The sequence below is a fragment of the Budorcas taxicolor genome, chromosome 21, assembly GCF_023091745.1.
Source record: "Budorcas taxicolor isolate Tak-1 chromosome 21, Takin1.1, whole genome shotgun sequence".
NCBI lineage: Eukaryota > Metazoa > Chordata > Mammalia > Artiodactyla > Bovidae > Budorcas > Budorcas taxicolor.
The window spans coordinates 46,961,664-46,983,044 of record NC_068930.1 but is presented as its reverse complement, the minus strand read 5'-3'; the positions used below and the strand labels follow the sequence as shown (position 1 = coordinate 46,983,044).

The 21,381-nt window shown below is 38.0% G+C and overlaps 1 protein-coding gene across 1 annotated transcript in view; it reads right to left on the bottom strand.

Annotated features, from left to right (window-relative positions):
- The window catches only part of AKAP6 (A-kinase anchoring protein 6), a 391,164-nt gene that overhangs the window by 107,363 nt on the left and 262,420 nt on the right, over positions 1-21,381 (bottom strand). The window contains exon 8 of the mRNA XM_052659736.1: positions 11,391-11,511. Coding sequence (XP_052515696.1) covers positions 11,391-11,511 — 121 coding nt within the window. The remainder of the gene's footprint in view (positions 1-11,390; positions 11,512-21,381) is intronic.

The window sequence follows — 21,381 nt, the reverse complement described above, 5'->3', positions numbered from 1 at the left end:
TGACTAGTCCATCAGTCTGAGTCCTGGAGTTAGTAAACAATATCAAGAATAGCCCATAACTCACTTGTGATGGACATGTAATATGTAATGAGAAATTAATTTTTGCAGGTTTAAACCTTTGAGATTTGGGGGCTGTTTGTTATCTCAGCAAACCCTAGCCTATCCTGACTAAGAAACTAGTTCTGTTATTTTAGACTAACCAGTTAACCTCTCTGTATTTCAAGCTCAGAGTACATGAAGTGGGGACAATAATTCAAGATCATCATTAGTATTAAATACAATAATGTGCATACAGCAAGTATTAAATACAATAATGTGCACAGGGCACTGACACAGTCTAATATTAAGATTTGACCAATGTTCTTTTTTTTTTTTTTTTTTTTTTGTCCCACTATCCTACTCCTACCTCCTATCTCTCTCTCTCTCTCTCTCTCTCTCACACACACACACACACACACACACTTCCCTTCTTATCAAATGATGAAGTAGATAGCATCTGTCTTTGGTTCCTTTTCCAGATTTCTTCTCTCTACCCACTTTTCACTCTATTTTCCCTTCTCAGTGTCTTTCCATTTAAACTAGATGACAAAATTAGCATTGAATTCAATAGTATTCTCCCCCTGCCCATACACTCCTGCTGCTGCTGCTGCTAAGTCGCTTCAGTCATGTTCAACTCTCTGCAGCCCCATAGACGGCAGCCCACCAGGCTCCCTCGCCCCTGGGATTCTCCAGGCAAGAACACTGGAGTGGGTTGCCATTAGAGTACATTCTTTTTTACTATAAAGAAATGAGTCTTAACGATAGGCTTTAAGGCAGTGCGGATATTTAGTAATGGAGATAAGATAGTTTGGACTGGGAATACCTAATACTCTAAAAATTATGAAAGTGAAAGTGTTAGTCACTCAGCCATGTCTTTATGAGTCAAGTCTTCACTCAGTCATAACTTCTTGCAACCACATGGACTGTATCCACCCGGCTCCTCTGTCCATGGGATTCAGGCAAGAATACTGGAGTGGGTTGCCATGCCTTTCTTCAGGTGATCTTCCTGACCCAGGGGTTGAACCCAGGTCTCCTGCATTAAAGGCAGACTCTTTATCACCTGAGCCACCTGGGAAGCCCTTTTAGAACACTGGAGTGGGTTGCCATGCCCTTCTCCAGGGGATCTTCCCCACCCAGGGATCAAACCTGTGTCTCTTCCATCCCCTGCACTGGCAAGCAGGTTCCTTACCACTAGCATCACCTGGGAAGACTTTACCATAAAGACATGAATCTCAAGGATGGGATTTAAGGCCGTGTGGACATTTAGTAATGGGGATAAGATAGTTGGGATGGGGAATACCTGATAGTCTAAAAATTATGTCCCTTGGACAACTACACATCTACTTCTTTCTAAAGTTAGACATGGTAGTAAAACAAGGACAAGAAGGAAGGAGGTTTAAAAAAAAAAAGAAAGAAATTAACAAGTTTGTTTGTGAAAGCACTATGGCTGAACTTTGCCTGCCCCCTGCTCCACCCACAGCTGGCAATCGCCAGTCTACTGTGACAGCTACCAGGATTTCTTTTGAAATAACCAAAACATTATTTAGCTACCTTTCCAGTATGGCTCAGTGGTAAAGAATCTATCTACATGCAAGAGATGCAGGTTTGATCCCTGGGTCGGGAAGATCCCCTGGAGAAGTGAATGGCTATGGCACCCCACTCCAGTACTCTTGCCTGGAAAATCCCATGGATGGAGGAGCCTGGTGGGCTGCAGTCCATGGAGTCGCGAAGAGTTGGGCACGACTGAGCAACTTCACTTTCGCTTTTCACTTTCATGCATTGGAGAAGGAAATGGCAACCCACTCCAGTGTTCTTGCCTGGAGAATCCCAGGGACAGTGGGCTCCTGTCTATGGGGTCGCACAGAGTCGGACACGACTGAAGTGACTTAGCAGCAGCAACCCATCCAGTATTCTTCCCTGGGAGATCCCATGAACAGAGGAGCCTGGCAGGATACAGTCCGTGGGGTAGTAAAAAGTCAGACACGATTTAGCAACTAAACAACAGCAACAAGAAGCCTCATCTCCCAGCTTTAGGAATATACACATGAAATCCTAACAAACTGTAAAACTCAGAATGATAATAAAGATAAAATATTTGGCTTTAATAGCATACATATCATATACTTCCTTGTAGTTATGGTTACCATAACCAACGGCTTCTTGATGTAATTATATGGAACATTAACCTAACATTTATCCTTTTTATATTAAGACCGTTTTGCCAATGCCAATAAAAGATGTCAATGTCATAAAATATTAAAAACAATATTTGGTTTTTATCTTTTAATTTGGCAATTTGGGAGGGGCAAAATAAATAACCCCCAGTTCTTACCACAGTTTTCTGTAAAGTTTAATCACACAACATACAACTTTTTTCCTAGCGTCAAACCAGATTAGCCTAAATATGAATAGAACCACTAAAGATAAGCAATTTAAAAATAGGAAATACTAAAAAGTAGGTGAGGGACATTTCCCTTAACTCACTGACTTGAAACATATATTTATATAGTATTGAGCAGTTCAGGAGCCAAAGACAACAGTAAACCAAACATCTTTTCTTATTAGGAATGTAAATGCTCCTCTTATTCATTTCTATAAAACTAGGAAGAAATCTACAAACATGCAGAGTTAAAGCCAAATCTCGCAGCTTAACAGAGGTGGGGATTCATGTCTAATTAAGTAAAAGTCATTTTTCAAAAGTTAAAGGCTGAAATTTTTGCAATTTAATCCAAAATTTTATTAGCAAACTTAAAGGATTATCCTGATTGCAATTAATAAAAAGCTCCCAAACAGGTCAACTCATTTAAGTGCTATCTGTAATCATTTGTATTTTAACATGATGGTTATTACGTATTACCCTGAAACCAAGAAGCACAATGAGATATTGATTACTTTTAACCTTTAGAGCCAAGGATTCAGGAAAGGTTAGAGTAGGGGAACATTCTTCCTTTCTTGGCTGGCAATGTATAGCCTTCAGGAGAATTCAAATGATTCCCATTGGCCAAGTAGATCCAAGATTAGTTTATTCCCTGGGCTGACAAGAAATGATGATGCTTTTAAAAATAACACCCAGCAGTATTGGGTGAAGTGTTACATTTATATAACCAATGGCCTCAAGATGTGCTTCACGTCACAGCAAGTCTCAGGCTGTTAACCCTTTACCAAGATTTGTTTATCCAAGTATTTTGTTGGATATTAAAAGTAATAGTTTTAATTAGAATAGACTCATCTCATTAAACCAAGTTCTCTGGTAGTTTCCAAAAAGCTGAACACAATCACTAGCCACTGCTGATCACTAGCATTTCTTTTTGTTTTCATTTTCCATGACAACATTTAAAAATAATTTTCACATTGTGCCACTGAGAAGCAGTGAGTTCTAGGTAAGGCCCAGAAAAATTATGGGCAAGGGAAACATAACTGCTATGTGTTAGATTAATTTGCAGAACACTTGGCATTATTATTGCCAAGTCGTCAAATTGTTCCAAGTTGTTCCGGAAGGTTGTTATTAATAGTATGTTTTCTGAGGAAAGTTCTGTCTACTTTTGGAACTGCATTTCTGTTGCCAAGGAAACTCCTTTAAGCACAGTTTTCTAGGAGCACACTGCTGCTTTTGTTTGCCAGTGTCCTATTCATATCATCTAAGTAAGCGTTTTACATGCTTCAGCCTTCAGTCCCAAATGTTGAAGTTTTAGCCCATTTAAGTTGCTTTTTCAAACATAGCTAATGCTGGCTATGATTGCCCTCTCTCTTCCTCCCCCTACACTCTACGCCCTCCACCCAAAGTCCCCTCTCCCCTCCTTCTTCCCATTCTCCCTCCAACACACCCAAATCTTACTATTCAAGGCATATTTTTAAAAAACAGTTACATTAAGAAAGATAGTTTTCACAAGTTTTTGATAAATTAACTTCAATTTGAATAATAATTCATAGGTTGTAGCATGAGTCCTTCAAGTGTTAATTATCTTTTCACTCTGAAATTAATGTAGTCATTTCCTACTGACTCCTCTACCCCATTTATTGAAGTGCTGAGGAAAACATGTCATTGAGTCCTGAGCCAGCCCTGTTGTTGTGATTAAGCGTGGTCACATGGCCCAGTCTCTGCCAAAAGGAGGGCCCTGAGAAAAGGTGACAAAGACAGTGATTTCCTGTCAGCAGAGAGTACGACAGGGCTGTCTAGAAGTGATGCAAATGAGGGGAACTTTCCCCACGGCTTGTTTGATCCACTCTAGGCCAGAGCAGGCCAGGCCAGGGAGAGAGGGGGCAGCACAATACAGCTGAGGCTGCCCAGAGAGCCAGCGCACCTTCCGGACAGCAGCTCACCCGCCAGAGACAAAAACTGCTGGCGGGGCTTCCCTTCCTTGCCCCTCTGCACACAGAGCCAGCTATTCCTTGGCATACTATTCTCTTAACATCCTTCTTTTTTTTCTCCCCTTTTAAAAAAGCAGTGCAAATAGGTATTATAAGCTCTAGCATAAATAGTGTTTCATATATTGTTCAGAAACCACATCCATCTACTTTTTATTCTAACATTTTCAGGATAAGTTTTGCCCTCTCTAAAAAAAAAGAAAAAGAAAAATATATATATATATACATATATGTATATTCAAGTATTCAAAGTATTCAAAGCAAACACTGATTCATCAAAGCCCAAATTAATATGACAGCAAATCTAAGGACTTTTTGAACTTTAAAAAAATGGAACAACAAATTCACTTCTAGACAGCAGTGGAGACAGCCTAGGTTTTTCCATTCTGATTGCTTTAAAAATGATTAGATAATGTTTTTTGCAATATTATAATGATTTTAAGCATATTCCTCTTATCTTAATGGAGTTTTAATCTAACATACAATTAAGCTCTACAATTAATCTACTGGGAAAGAGGTAAAAAATTATCAGTAGGTTCTTGTGCCTGATATACCTGGTACATTTTTACCTTGACTGCTTCACTAACTAGTAATTTGCTTCCTTTGAACAATCAAGGTAGAAAATTTGGATATTGAAATTCCAATATAAAGCCTAATTAACAGAATTTAATTTTTTGACGAGTACTTCTATTCTGTACAGCAACACATAAGTTAAAAAAAAAAAGTTAATGGACTTTCTTCTATTTTAAGCCTAGTTACTGTGACCTGGACCATGAACCAGCCTACCATTACATTTTTAAGAGCTCAAGTTCAGGCATAAAGGTCTCAAGCCACATTCAAAATTATACAAATCAATATAAACCAGAACAAAATGAAAGAGAACTATTGTAGAGAGCTGAATTTACAAAACACAGGACAAGCATGATTAACCAGTTTTCTATGATTGGTTCATAGCTATGACAACATCTTTGGCATCAATAGTTATAAAAACAAAATAAGTCAACTATGTCCCATTTTTCTTCTTTTACACTGTATTTCTTATTCCCTAGAATTTCTTATCCCATTCCATACACATGGTTATTTTAAAAGTCACATTGGTTGTCTTATAATAAATACACATCTAAATTCTCTAAAGTAACTTTCTCCTTTTAAAATTTACCCCTTTCTCTTGTCTGGCTTTTTTTCCCTCTGGGAAAAAAAAATTCGTTTTTCAGTGTTTTGGTTTTTAAAAGCTTGTTTGTATTTGATTTTTTAGCATGTTTTTACCTATTCATTTGTCTACCTATGATTGTAATTTACTCCTCTACTCTTTTTCTCCTTTGGTTAACTTTGTATTAACTGATTTCAACTGTTTTTCTATCTCTTCAATGTTTACATTTCTTTCTCATTTTACAAATAACCTCTTCTTTTCCAGTATATAATACTGATGTTCTTTCATTAATTCCATCTGGCCAAACTATCATTGAAAAAAGCCACTTATGGATGAGAGCTGTGCTCAAAGTCTCCAAGCGTTACCTCGCAACAGAGTCAGAGTAAACATAACTAACTTACTTGTCAGAAGTATTATGTCTACCTGTAAGAAATAATTGTGGCTAGTTATTTCTCTATTGTACCATTTTAATCCCTTATATTAAAAAAAATCCTAACAGAAGATATTTTCATTTCTAAGTATCAAAATCAACTTAATTTCTCCAAGGAAATATAATGTTTTTTTTAATGGAAAATGTAAATTTATCATCTGAGCATATTTCCCTCTTTGCTTTCACTACCAGGAAACCCATAAAAATTTTTAGGATCTTAAGTAGTTGTGTAGGACTTTATAGTCTATGTGACTACATATTAACTCTTCTCACAGAAACAGAATCCAGCCTACATATATTTTCCCAGTTCTGATTTGTACTTATATATTAAACATATTTTTATTATTTTCCTGTGAAGTCTTATGCTATGCTAAGTCACTTCAGTCGTGTTCGACTCTTTGCAATCCTATGGACTGTAGCCCACCAGGTTCCTCTTTCAATGGACTCTCTAGGCAAGAATACTGGAGTGGATTGCCATGCCCTCCTTCAGGGGAATCTTCCTGACCCAGGGATTGAAACCATGTCTCCTGCGGCTCCTACACTGCAGGTGGATTCTTCACCACTGAACCACATAGGAACCCCGTGAAGTCTTATAAACAACCCCCAAAATTACTATGTTTAGTGAGCACTGTATTATATAGAATGAATGAGTTTTCCTTTTTCACACAGAACATATTTTTTATAATACTTACACCAATGGAGAAAGATATAGGACACTTGGATTTTTCCCACAAAAGCAGAAAACACAAATAACTAACTGCCTAAATTAAGTACAACATCTTCAGTGTAAATTCCCTGAAAGCATATACATCTTGGTTGAAGTGTCAGTATTATTTTTAAGCTAGAAGAGTTATTTTTAACCCCTTAGAAGTAATATAATCTAATCTTTTACTGATGCGGAATAGCTAACGCATTCACTCAAGGCACAAATCTCTAAATATAGTATTTTAGTGAGCTTCATACTATCTGAGGGCTTCCCTGGTGGCTTAGAAGGTACAGAATCTGCCTGCAGTGCAGGAGACCCAGGTTCAAATGGTGAGTCGGGAAAATCCCCTGGAGAAGGGCACGGCAACCCACTCCAGTATTCTTGCTGGGAGAATCCCATGGACAGGGGGGCCTGGTGGGCTACAGTCCATGGCGTCACAGAGAGTTGGACACGACTGAGCGACTAACACTTTCAGTTTCATATTATCTGAAAACAGCTCTTGTTCAACAGTAACTATAAACATCAGCCCATAACTCCTGAATCTGGCTCTTGGAATTAACCCTTCATCTCTGAAACACGCAGCATGACTAGGGGCTCTGTCACCTGTGCTCTGTAAGTAGCAGAGACGGCAGTGCTCTGGGCGCTAGAATGAAGCCGCTGCAGGGCACAGCCTCGCGGCCCTCCAGGACTGGCTGCCTCTGCTGCGGACAGCAGCAACAGGCCCAGCTGGCTCCAACTCTCCCATCGTGGAGATGCTTCCAGGTCACTCAGTTTATACAATGTACAGGAAGGGGGAGGAGCTGTCCTGAGCTTCTCTGAGCCCACGAATAATGCCACCTTTGATCTGAAGGAATGGAAAATAAAGCTTTTCCTTGGCAAGTGGGTTTTAAATATTTCTCCATTAATAGTTAATGCACATGCAGACCAGCAGAGTGACAGCTCCCTGTGATTAGGAATTCTGGCTTCGTAATGCTAGTCCAAATAGGAGCTGAACTTTCAAAATCACGGTGTTACTTTTGACAAATTAAATTGTCCTACTTAGGAAGGTAGGAGGAATGAAGAGAAAGAGAGAGAGTGGGAGTAAATTCTCCTTGGAGGTGATTCTCAGATTGAGGAGGAAAGAAACGAGAAAAGACTACCTTTGTGTTTCCTAAGCTGATGATACTGCCATTGTTTATTAGAAAACAGCTTCAGAAGATCCCCATGCTGACGCTGAGCCAGACCAAGAAGGGGAAAGGACAGACACTGGCAGCATGTCTCACTATCTCCAAACAAAGAAGAAAATATATTTAAGGGAGTGGTCACTTTTTAACAAGAATCAGGTCGTTCTTAGGGCCCAGCAATTTAAAACTAATCAGGAAGAAAATGATTTTAAATTTCTAACAGTCTGAAAATAACAAGAAATTTTTTAAACAGATAATCCACTTTATAGCCCATTGTAATATTAAGGATCTAAATTATGTGAGACTGCATCAATGTATTCTTTGCCTTTCAAAACTAATTCTTTCCCCTTCAAAGTTCCTTGAGCATTCTGGTGTTTTAGGGTAACCAAGATATTACAAAACGTGCTCCACTCAGGAGGTCTGCTGAATGAATTGTCTGGTCTTTATCTGAAGTTCCATATCTAGGAGTCACATGATTTTCCAGCAGAGACAAGAATATAAAGTAAAGTCAGGAAGGTTGTACCTAATGCTGAAAATGTTAATTAAAAAAATAAAATAAAATAAAACAACTTCCTACTCTCTGACTACCATCTTACTATATTCCTCTAAAGTAACAGTTACAAAGGTGAACTTCAGGGATCAACCTAGGACTGAGCAATGCAGAACGGGGTGTGGGCATGCCTCTCCATGCCAGGAAATCAGCTGAATGATGAAATAGAGAGAGCCCTACTCCTCACCAGGGAGAGGAGGACAAAAGTCTCAAATTCTATGATAACAGGAATAACTGTCCTGATCTACAGTTCCTGGGAATGTACCGTAACTTAGCTGAAGTCTCTCTTAAAAGCTGTTCACTGTCATTCTTTTCATTAATAGCAGGGATAGTGAATTTCAATATCATCCTTAATTGTTATAACTCAACAATTATTAGTTCAATATCAATTATATAAGATGCTTTGTTAAATAACATAAAGAATACCAGTGGAAAGCATTTTTCTCAGTTATACAAGCATTTTATCAAACGAACATGACACAGACAAGCTGAGATAGATGAAAATTCTGTGAAAAGAGTTGGGTGTCCTATTGAGTTGTCATGATGATTGGAGGAACACGAATCACAAATACCCTGTAGTGGAAGGAACAGACCTACAAATGAATTTTTTTGTCCCAAATGCCAATGGTGCCCCTGGTGAAAAAGGCTGATGACATGTTGGTAATTTTTAGGGCCAACAAATTTTAAGATTAAAAATGAATAAGGTAGATTCAAATGGTATCAAAAGCCTAGAAAGGTCTGGGGACCAACTGAAAAGCTTTAGTCCTTTAGGGGTCTCTGTGATCCACTGGCTCCAAATCTCACTTTCCCAAGGCACTAGTTGAATTGATTCCTAGAAAAGCAGATTAGAAAGAGAAATGGGACACTGGAAACGTTGACCTAACCTGAGAATCCCTGGGGATTCTTGGCAAAGGTCTGAAATTAATTTTCTGCCATCAGTTTTTCTAACTCAGCAGCCACCCCAATTTCTAAATGAGTCCTTCATCAATATCCTCAAGACTGTTTTGGAGATTTCTAAACTTCTGGAATAATTTGGGAGCTTATATAAAGAGAGACACTCCATAAACCTGTAGCATTGCCTTTGGTTTCTAACCTAATCTGTAATTTGTTTATAAGCCAAATGCAAAATTAGTGCGAGTCTAGTGAGCTTAGATATACTGACACGAGTCACAAATGAAGAACCCCAGTACCAAAATGTTTGGAAAAGTACTATACTCCAGAAGTACTGAGTGGGAGGAATAATGGCCTTCAATACGCCAGAATGGAAATTCGCAGGCAGAGCACTTAACAAGGAAACCACAAGCAAAAGAAGACTGCACTTTTTGTTCAGTGATTTCCTATTAATTGTGATGTAAATTATATGAATGCGATTTTGACAAAGAAGAGCACTGTTTCTAAAAAATAGTGGTTTATGTGCAAAATACAAAATGCATCAAGAAAAAGAACTTTAGCATCATGGATGCAGTAAACTCTGAGATAATGGCTTATGATTAGATAACTTTCATATTATTATATTTTTCTTTTTTACCTAGACTTTTAATGCTTAAGTCTTTGGGATAAAGCAAATATTAACAAACAATTAATATAGATTTACAGGCATCTTTCATATGCAAGTCTTGATCCTGGCATGAGATACAAAATCATCTCACTTTGGTTACATTAGGTTAAAATTGTTATCCTAACAATATGTGCTGCCAGACGATGGTAGCTCTGTGGCTACTGTGGACAGCTATCCATACAGGAAACAGCTAGCAGTCAACAAACTTGATTAATGTTGGGCAGAATTCTTTAGGGAGTAAAATATCACCGTTTGCTGAGTCCCTAGGGAGCTTATATCTTCTGTTAACTAAGATGATTCCCAGGGGACACAAATTAAAGTCTACCACACCCTTGAAAATAAATATGTCTCTTTAGAGGAAGTAAAAGTTAAAATAATATATTATAGAAAGGTGATTTAAAATGATAAAAAATTGGAGAAGAAAGAAGACAACTTCTATTTGACCTTGAATGTACTTCTTATTCTATAAGAAATTTTAAAAAGCTAGAGGGTAGTTGTTTCTTGTCATTATACTGTTGCTGATTCTGTGGTTAGTTATTAATTTTATTTTTTATGATTCACAATCTGCTCTTTGAAATATGCCATATGCTCAAAGCAATTCAAGGATGACAACTGTCAGAATTACTCCAATAAAAATTGCCTAAATGAGGAAGATTTACTGCAGTCTGATATTTCAGTGGAGAGTCCCTCTACCCTCCCCAACTGCTTTTTCAGACACTGTGAATATTGCAACCATTTTTTCAAGTCAAACTCACATGACTGTTTTGCAAGAACTTCTAAGACAATTTAAGTAGAATCGGTGAAACACAGTAGGCTAAGGGTGAATTAACAGACATGGAAAACAATATAAATAGTTATTAGATGGATTGCCTGCAATCAATATGTGAGTTCCAAGCCAGTTTTCTTAAATCACACGCAAATGCATTGACTTAATATGACAACGTCTGTGCTATGTAACACTAATAAACATTAAATTGGACAAGCCCTGTATCCTGGAAGCAGCAAGCCAATCGGAAGGCTTTTTTTTTTTTTAATCTCTGGAAATATCTGAGGGGTGGACAGAATCCACCTGAGTGCTCCAATCACAATACATTTTGTTAAATGTTACCAGTCTATTTATCCTTCATTTTGTTTCAGTCTATTTATTAATGCAGTTTCATTTATTGCTATTCATCTTGAAGATAAATCTTTGTCCTTCTATAGAATTACACCAAATAGAATGTGATAAAGGGAACTTTCTTGCAATTATGATGTCGGTGCAGTCTGTCAGCACACAGGGGATGGAAATGAGTTTGGGGACAGGGAAGGGAATTCTAATAGACACCATGATACATACAATGAACGCAAAAGATATCCTGAGAGAGAGAAAGACTTGTCAGGCTAATCAGATCTTCCCCAGCAAGGTAAAGGCAAGAAGGGTAGCTCTAACCTTGTAAAGATGCTGCTGCTGCTCCTCTGACATCATCAGGTCGTGGCTGTCCATCACGAGGGACTCCATGTCAATCAGCCAATCCCAGAGCTCCTGATATTCTGAATCAAAGTCCAGAAGCCTGAAGATAAGGCACAAAATGTATTATGCATAAATACAGTGTAGTTGTTAGAAATCTCATATTAGAATAATATATTCTTGAAAACCTATGATGTTCCTGGGTGATACCTGTAAAAAGAGAAGGAAAAATTCTCGGTGTGGTTACACAGTGGGCCAGATAGGAACTCAAGCTTTTGACATAGCCATTTTCTTAGATTTTGAAAACATAACATGTAATTCTGATGCTTGTACCTGAGACATATTATGGCTATTTCCATTCGCTCACCCTTTCTGAGGATTTGCAGCATTTGAACAAAATGAACTATGTCCTTGAAAAAGAGCATTGCCATTTTTAACAGACTGAGACATGGAGGGTCAGTGCCTTGGGAAGGTTACCCGGTCCAGAATCTGTGGTACAAACAGCACTCTCAACATTCAAACCTCTTTTTCTCTTTGACTAGATTTTCCGTGGATACTGCATGCATCCTAATATATTCATGATTAAGAATACTAATTCAGCTAATTTCTCTATATGATCACTATATACTACCATATCCAAAATATTATTTTCACTGGGAAATGACTCAATCATTTATCTGTCCCTCTGCTGTCTATCTGCCTATCTCTGCAAACGTATATCCTACGTTTATTGTCATGGATGAGTAGCCAGCATTTCAGTTTAACACTCAGAGATAGGCTTGAGTGACTCTGGTAAGCCAGTGAGAACCAGGGGCAGATCCAGTATTAGACAGGTGTTCCCCACAGACATGTAGGAAACAAAGGTAAGGACAGGAAGTCAAAACAATGAATCTCTGCATAGCCAGCAATCATTAAAATTCAAAGGAGGATCACTATGGTTTTCAACAAAATAAATCATTAGAATAAGGAGCTTAAAAGGATTAATGTGATTCTCTATTGAAAGCCTGGTGAATAAGTAAAGCTCAGATTCTTCTAAAACACTGTGATCAGAAAATGAAAGTGCAGAATGAAAAAAAAAAAACTATGACTTTGTCCTTCTCCCCAAAATCATCCCTCTAAAAGAAATCTGCAAGTCTTGTCAAACTCTGAGCAAAACCCTATCAGTACTAATGGAGCAGCAGCCTCAGGTATGAATCTGAACTTATCACGTGGGCGTCTTATTACCGCCTTGTCCCTGTCTTTATACATGAAATGACTGCTTTCCAAAAAAGTGAACATCTGCTTTTCATAACTTACAATTTAATCTTAATAGATCTGTCAAAAAATTAAGGTATATCTAGTGATGGAGTCTAGACCTAGAATCGTCTATTTTAATTACTTTGCCATAATTATAAAGTTTTTTGATTAGAACCATAAGCACCCAGGCCAAGGCTTATCATTGGCTAACACGTAGAATGAATTAATAAATGTTTAGTGAATGTCAATGATGGATATAATTGATATAAACAAACCTTCAGTAAGGCTAAGGTGGTCTAGAGCTGTGCTTTCAAACTTTACTGTGCCTATGGCATTGCTGAGAGTCTTGTTGAAATGCAGATATTGACTCAGTACTTTTAGGGTTGGGTCTGAGACTCTTTGAAGTAAGTGTTGGCAACTGGCAACCCTGCTGCTTCTAGATCACGCTTTGAGTAGTAAAGACTTACTTACAAGCATACATGAAATCTGAAATAGTATCCCATTTCAAAATACTAACAAACAAGCAAAAACCACTGCAACAGGAACCAATAAACCATTAGGCTTTTTAAAATTTCATTCTGTGAGTGATTGATAAGGAATGACTAATAAGCAATTGCTCACACGGCAGGCACAATCACTTAGAAATATCTCCTGAATTATGTTTACTGTTTCTCTCTCCTTGTACCCTCTCACATTTTGACCACAAAGACAGGGGAAAGGTGGCATGCCACCCCCCAAATTAGGAAAGTATAATCCTAATACTCATATAGGTGAGAATATCCAGGAGAATATTAAAAGCAAATGATAAAGGAAGGGAAAGGCTCCTCGCTTCCATCTCAGTGGACTTGGAGAATAAGAATGAAATAAAGGCAAAAGGAGCAGGTGCTCAGATGCGTGTCCCTCTCTCTCTTGGCTTAAGACCTAAAGGGAAAGCCAAAAGCACCAGGATGCTTTTCCTGCTACATAGTCTGGGAGATTGCCTTAAACAATGCCCTCACAATAACCTGAGGTGGGGATGCTGCAGAGAGTTGTGGTCAGGACTCTCTTTACTACTCTGTTCTCTTCCCCTTCCCCCATGATGAGACTGTTCTCTCATCCTCCCATGAGGTTTCTGGGAGTTCAGGTGAACTTGACGGAGGCATTACCATGGCAACAGAGACACAATGACCTCTAAGGAGAGCCAGGGGGGCCTCTGAAGCCAGACCTCAGAGAGCTGGCTGGGCCAGTGAAGACTGAGATGAAGCTTAGTCAGCAGGAAATACCTCCTGAACCAAGCCAAGAGATAACAACACAGACACAGGCCTCTGTTGTGTACAACCTCATAATGTAATGACAGGGCAAGACCCATTTCATGGAACCTAACCAGGCTGCATCCAGGGGCCACATTAAGCCAGAGGGCCTCACTGTACCCCAGAATCACAAGATCACATAAGCCCCTTATATTGCTCAGATGCCATCTTGCACAAAAGAAGGGAGAGGAATAGGAAATCTGAAAAACAGCGTTTATTCCAAGATGTTGTTCCCTAAAGAAAATGTTAATTTGTTAGGAAAGGCTACAAGTATTGTGTGTAAGAGCCTGAACTCTGATCTTAAAACCAGGTTTTTTCCGTTGTTATACCAATGATGTATGTAATTAGGAAGTCTCATAAATTATCAATCAGCAAGTGATAATAAGGAAACCTGTTTTCTTTTCCATATGTATATGATTAAAAAAGAAGCTTTGATTATGACTAAACAATGTAAGGGCAAGGGGTGAATTTATCTTTTTAATGCCCAAGATCAGTTCAGTTCAGTAGCTCAGTTGTGTCTGACTCTTTGAGACCCCACAGACTGCAGCACAGCAGACTTCCCTGTCTATCACCAACTCCCAGAGCTTGCTCAAACTCATGTTCATTGAGTTGGTGATGCCATCCAACCATCTCATCCTCTGTCATTCCCTTCTCCTCCTGCCTTCAATTTTTCCCAGCATCAAGGTCTTTTCCAAAGAGTCAGTTCTTCGCATCAGGTGGCCAAAGTATTGGAGTTTCAGCTTCATCAGTACTTCCAATGAATATTCAGGACTGATTTCCTTTAGGATGGACTGGTTGGATCTCCTTGCAGTCAAAGGGACTCCCAAGAGTCTTCTCCAACACCACAGTTCAAAAGCATCAGCTCTTCAGCGCTCAGCTTTCTTTATAGTTCAACTCTCGCATCCATACATGACTACTGGAAAAACCATAGCTTTGACTCTCTGGACCTTTGTCAACAAAGTAATGTCTCTGCTTTTTAATATGCTGTCTATGTTGGTCATAGCTTTTCTTCCAAGGAGCATCTTTTAATTTCATGGCTGCAATCACCATCTACAGTGATTTTGGAGCCCAAGGAAATAAAGCCTGTCACTATTTCCATTGTTTCCCCATTTTTTGCCATGAAGTGATGGGAATGGATGTCATGATCTTAGTTTTTTGAATGCTGAGTTTTAGGCCAGCTTTTTCATTCTCCTCTTTCACTTTTAGCAAGAGGCTCTTCAGTTCCTCTTCACTTTCTGCATAAGGGTGTATCATCTGCATATCTGAGGTTACTGGTATTTCTCCCGGCAATCTTGATTCCAGTTTGTTCTTCATCCAGTCCGGCATTTCTCATGATGTACTCTGCATCTAAGTTAAATAAGCAGGGTGACAATATCCAGCCCTGATGTACTCCTTTCCCAATTTAGAACCAGTCTGTTTTCCCATGTCCAATTCTAACTGTTGCTTCTTGACCTGCATACAGATTTCTCAGGAGGCAGATAAGGTGGTCTGGTATTCCCATCTCTTTAAGAATTTTCCAGTTTGCTGTGATCTACACAGTCAAAGGCTTTGGCATAATGACCAGGATAGTACTTGATAAATGATGATGAGTGAATATAGATAATGAAACCAAGAACTTTTAGTAGGGCAAGGATGACTTCAGAAGAGCAATACATGATAAAGATAATATTTCATCCTCAAATACCAATTACAATATAGACAGGTTCCCCATTCATTCTGAAGGTGAGATTTTGCCTTCAGTACACAGTGGTACATTTGCTTACTTGAAATGATTATATACAGTATCCTCTCAATTAATGTGAGCTGCCTTCCCATTCCTTTCACATCCTACTTCTATGGTGAAAATTAAAGGAAATTTATGGATAGATTTTAAATAGATGAAAACTACATACAGGATGATAAAATGTTCAGAATCATGGAATTTTTTTTTACTAGCTCTTTACCATGTCTTTACATCCATTGAGCTGTTCCCTCCTGTTATTCTCCCTATCAAAGGACTTAGAACAAAAGCCATTTCTTCCAGTTAAATGTACCTCAGGCTCATTCTGAGATAATCTTCACTGGAGACCTGCAAGTGCTGACTGAATCTAACACAAATATTCACAATTCCTCCAGTCCAGTCTGTTTTCATCCTAGCTGAGAATACTTAAATAAGCTTGAGTTTGTTAGATATGGTAAATGCTTTGGTTCTTTATTTTGTTTCATTAGTGTAGAATCAGCACTAGTGTTTTTCAAATGACAAATTCTCTTCAGATCCTAATAGTTGCTTCAGTAGTGTCTGACTCTTTGCAACGCCATGGGCTATGGTCTGCCATGCTCCTCTGTTCATGGAATTTCCCAGGCGAAAATACTGGAGTGGCTTGCCATTCCCTTCTCCAGGGATCTTCCCAACACAGGGATGGAACCTTAATTCTGAAGACAAAAACATATTTTAAGCACTTGTGCCTGATTTCAGATTCTTTGGCATGTGTTAATTCACAGCTTAGGGAATACCTGACAGTTTTCCAAACTTAAGTGAAATCAAATATATAACTTTGTAACAAATCAGAAATAAATTACTAGAATTTCTTTGTTTTTTTTTTTTTTTTTAATGTTCTGAAATGACTGTAATTTAATGTGCTCATTATAGCAGGAAAATTCTGAGGTAAAGGAACTAGCTTACTTTCTTCTGTTTATATTGCCTGCAAAGGTATGCTGTAGACTGGTGATTTTATAAAAGACATCTTCTAAGGAAAATGTCAGCTACTATACAGGAAAACAGAAAAGATCATAGATGAGTGAATTTATCAAGGGTAGCACAGAACTAGTTAGTTCTGTAACCCTTTGCAGAATATGCTGATTCCATCCGCCGATTTCAGAACCAGGTACTTTTCCTTGAAGTCCTCGTGACAAATGACCTCTTTTTAAAACAGAGAGAGAGAGATGATTGAAATTGTGGCAAATAGTTCAGAACCTTTTAAGGGGTATGAGTATAGGAACTGCTCTTTTGGAAGGATTTTCCTTATAAAATTTTCTTTGTAAATGTGCTTGGGTTCCTGCCAACTGATTGATACAAATATATAATCTCCTAGCTGTTTAAAGGTCTCAAAGCATGCCTTTTCAGTACTCTATGAATACATTATACTCTATGAAAATGTTACAAAGCAGAATTGTACACTATTCTAAGACAGTGTTATAAATCAAACACATTACCAAAGTGATATTGTTTTGGATATTTTTCCTTTAAATTGCCATATTCCTGAAGGTTCCACAATAAAAGAGTTGGACATTCTATTGCAGATATGATATTACCAGTTTTGGAGCTTTACAGGCACAATCATGTAATGAGGAGAAAAAGTCTTCTAAATCAAAGTCAGGTTTTGTTAGATAAATATAGAATTATGTGTTCATTTCAGCATCTGAAATTGACAGAGACAAGTTATGGGAAAAAAACATGCAATTTTTTTCTTTAGTGTTTTTTTTTTTCTAAATTTTGGCTAACTACTATGATAATTGCCAAAAGTATTTCCCAATATCTTGTCCATCATTTTCTCTAACTTTTTCAGGTTAAAAAAAAAAGATTCCATATTTTTTCACCATGGAAATAAAATACTAACAAGACTGTTTAGTATCAATTTTTGCAGATTGGATAGCAATATATCATTTGTGAGGCTGGCACAGTTTAAGAAATGATCCTTCCTCTAAACCCTGGTGGGACTTATGTTTGACCAGCTAAGTGTTTGAATACATAAATGCATTCAGCCTTTGGTATTTAAAGTGAGCATCATTAACTCAACATTTCAACTTAAACTTTGCTTAAAAGATAAAGTTTCACCCAAGTGAAATCAATGGAAGGTGTGTGTGAATATATGAGGTTCCAGCTTGGTCCACTAAGGAATTTTGATTAAATCAGACATCAAACGAAGAAATCATCAAAATAGAGCAACTAATAGTTGAAAAAAAGATAATACTAAAAAGGCCTGGAAGCTTTTCTACTAAGGCTGAGTAATACATATTTTGGAGCATTTAAGTATCCATCTTTTGTAAACTTCATAGTTACTTTCACATTAACATGTCCAGAAACACAAGATCAGTTCCTGAGATACCAGCTTGTCTATGTTGGAATTTCTGTTAAGTGATCCAATTTTCCTAGCTTCTTTAGCATATTGATTCTTTCCCCAAATATTCACTGAGTGTTCACTGTTCACATTATTTGCTCAAGGAAGTTTGCCTCTGGTTTTCAAAAAAGACACTAAAGGTAATGGTAGCAAAAATCTCATAAAAATATACTTTAATATTATTAAAGTAAAACACTAATAATTGATTAGAATTTCCCATCATCCTCTATGCCATGTGTCATGTAAGCACAGGAGGGAGATAAAAGAGTGGCACCTAGTCCAATCACATTATCATTAAAGAATAAAATTTAGCTTTCCAGACATGAAATCTGATATGCACAGTTGCATGTAGAATCCCTTTCCACTCTAAACATATTAAAGTGTGGACACTAATTTACTATTTTGAATGAAAATTCATGAGCCACCTCCTCATGAGAAAAGCAGCCTGCCTTTGCCATTAATAAATAAAAAGGAATATGGAGTTCTTTCCAGTAGTAATTTTCTCAATTCTCATAGACACCCATGTACATGTGAAAATGTCTAAGAAAAATAAAACCAATCCTACAGATCTGTTAACGATAGGCCCCACTTTCTCATGGTCTCATGGATGGTTCATAAACTCTTGCTATTAAAATACAATCCATAAAGCAAAAAAATTCTAACCTCCAAGATTAGCCATAAAATTAGAAGTATTAATGTAAGTTTCTGGATATATCTAGAAGATTCTGTTAGGCTGTCAGGAAGTCAAAACTCTCTCTAAATTTTCAGATAATACACTGGACTAAGTTCTAGCCAAAGAACTTGAAAACATTCCGAAGAATTTAGAAATGGCAGTGATTCTAACACACATGTGAGAACCCATATATCTGAAGACAGAGCAAGAGATAATGTCATTTAAAAAAGAGAGAGAGATAAACCTTCCTATGTCATTGTCCATGTGTTAGAGGGTCTGGATCCAGACTTGCTTCTGGCACACTGCTGAGGGTTAGGCAGTTCAGCCTTTTGTAAAAAGTCTACTCTATCCTATACCTCCCTGGTTTTCAAAGATTTAACAAGCAATAGAGAGTATTTGAAGATGGTATGGCAAACCACTCCAGTATTCTTGCCCAGCGAATCCCCACAGACAGAGGAGCCTGGTGGGCTATAGTCCATGAAGTAGCAAAGAGTCAGACATGATTGAGTGACTAAGCATAGCACAGAGAATATTCCCCCTCAAGGTTAGGGCAGGGGATAAAAATGTGTGTGCTCAGTCACTCCAGTCGTGGCCGACTCTTTGAGACCCCACAGACTATAGTCCGCCAGATTTCTCTGTCCATGGTATTTCCCAGGCAAGAATACTAGAGTAGGCTGCCATCCTCCTCCAGGGGATCTTCCCAACCCAGGGATCAAACTCATGTCTCCTGTCTCATGTGTCTGCTGCATTGGCAGGTGGATACTTTACCAGTGTGCCACCCGGGAAGCTCAGGAGGTAAATAACACAGGAATAACTCTCTGCCACCCAATTTCTAACAAAATCTTTGTGGAAGAATTACTATGGAGATCTCTCCCAATATGATTTCATCTATCCTGTAAATTGGCTCTTAACTGAACTGTGCTTTGACATCACTTCTGCAGCCTACATCAAAAAATTGCCTTGGGAATTTGGTTTCTCTTCTGAAAGTATTAGCTGCTTAGTCATGTCCGACTCTTTGCGACTCCATGGACTGTAGCCCACCAGGCTCCTCTGTCCATGAGATTTCTCAGGCAAGAATACTGGAGTGGGTTGTCATTCCTTTCTCCTGGAGATCCTCCCAACTCAGGGATCAAACTCAGGTCTCCTGCATTGCGGGCAGGTTCTTAACCATCTGAGGCACCAGGGAAGAGATGGAGTATTACAGAGGCCTGTCTTCTGAAAGAACTACAGGAGAAATCCCTCCCAGGACTCAGTGTGCTTCCCCAGATATATATTATTTTTAATCTTAGGACACTAGAATTTTCTGATGGATGAGATTTCACTCTTTCCTTTGGATGTGGAAAACTTAGAGCCAAATCATTGCCCTTCTTGAGGACATGCACAGAAGATGCACTTTTTTGTTTTCTGGTACACATTTTACTTTTACCTAACTGACTTCAGTCGAATATTTATTCTATTTTATTGTAAATATTTTTGGTAAGTTGACTTAAATCCTTTGTGAAAGTGATGTGGGAATGCATAAAGGAATACATTTTCAAGAAAAGAGTTAAGCTCTGCACATTAAAATGAGGTAGATTAGATTTGTCTTAGACTCTCTCATACCTCTTTCCTTCTTCAGTTGACCCCATAAACTTTCCAAAGCAGCACAGAAATTGTTTCAGCATTGTTAAGATGGAAAGGAGTTATATAAATAAATAAATAAATAGTTTGACTTTACTCAACTTTGAAATAATACTTCCCCAGTAATTATGCCACTACCTCTCTAGTTCATCCTTTGTTGGCTCTTGGTATGGATGGCATTAGATTACTGAAGTGGAAGACTGTCTAGGTCTAAAATTAGTTTAATGTATTTGAACATTAGAAGCATATGATATTATGATCCCAAAGGAATATTTATACTGGTGAGATTCTTTTTACAGCCGGGAAGACTTATTTTAATAATCATAGTGCCCAGAATATCAGTTTTTCAGAAGGTAGTCAGGCACTTTTTGCTCCTTTGGCTATAGGATGCATTGTGATCTTACTATGTGATAACATCAGAACACAACGGAAGGAGCAAAAAGAACCTGAACTGAACACTGATCAGTTGTTCATTAGTTTGAGACAGGGTAAAAATCAGGGGAAGTAGGTAGAAATGCAGGGTAGAAATAAGGTCGCCTTGGATCATCTAGTGATTTATCTGGGAGAGTATTCCCAGCATCAGCACACAGTTTATGACTGGTGTGTACCAAAAAGAAAACATTTTATTAATATGCAACAATGTTCCAAAAACAACCACTGAGCAGAAATTCAAAATGTTCATTGAAAGAAAGAGAATATAAGTGAGCAGGAATGTTCACCCAGCTGCACAAGGATATTTTTGGCCTTTGGCTCAACAGAAACCCAGAAAGATCATCCTATTGCAATGAAACCCAGAGGTGATTACACCCCTTCTCAGGTATTTGAAGTCATTCAGTGTATCTTATTGCTTATTTGATCTTTAATCAAATAATGTTTTAAATAGTGATATATTTGCTTTCATCTGTCAATACTATTCCTCTTTGGGAGTGTTTTATATGTATATGTGTGTGTGTGTGTGTGTGTGTGTGTGTGTGTGTGTGTACATTATCACAATGATTCAGGAATACTTCATTTCCTAAAGGAAAATGGATTTATTTTTACTGCCAAACTTTTAACCT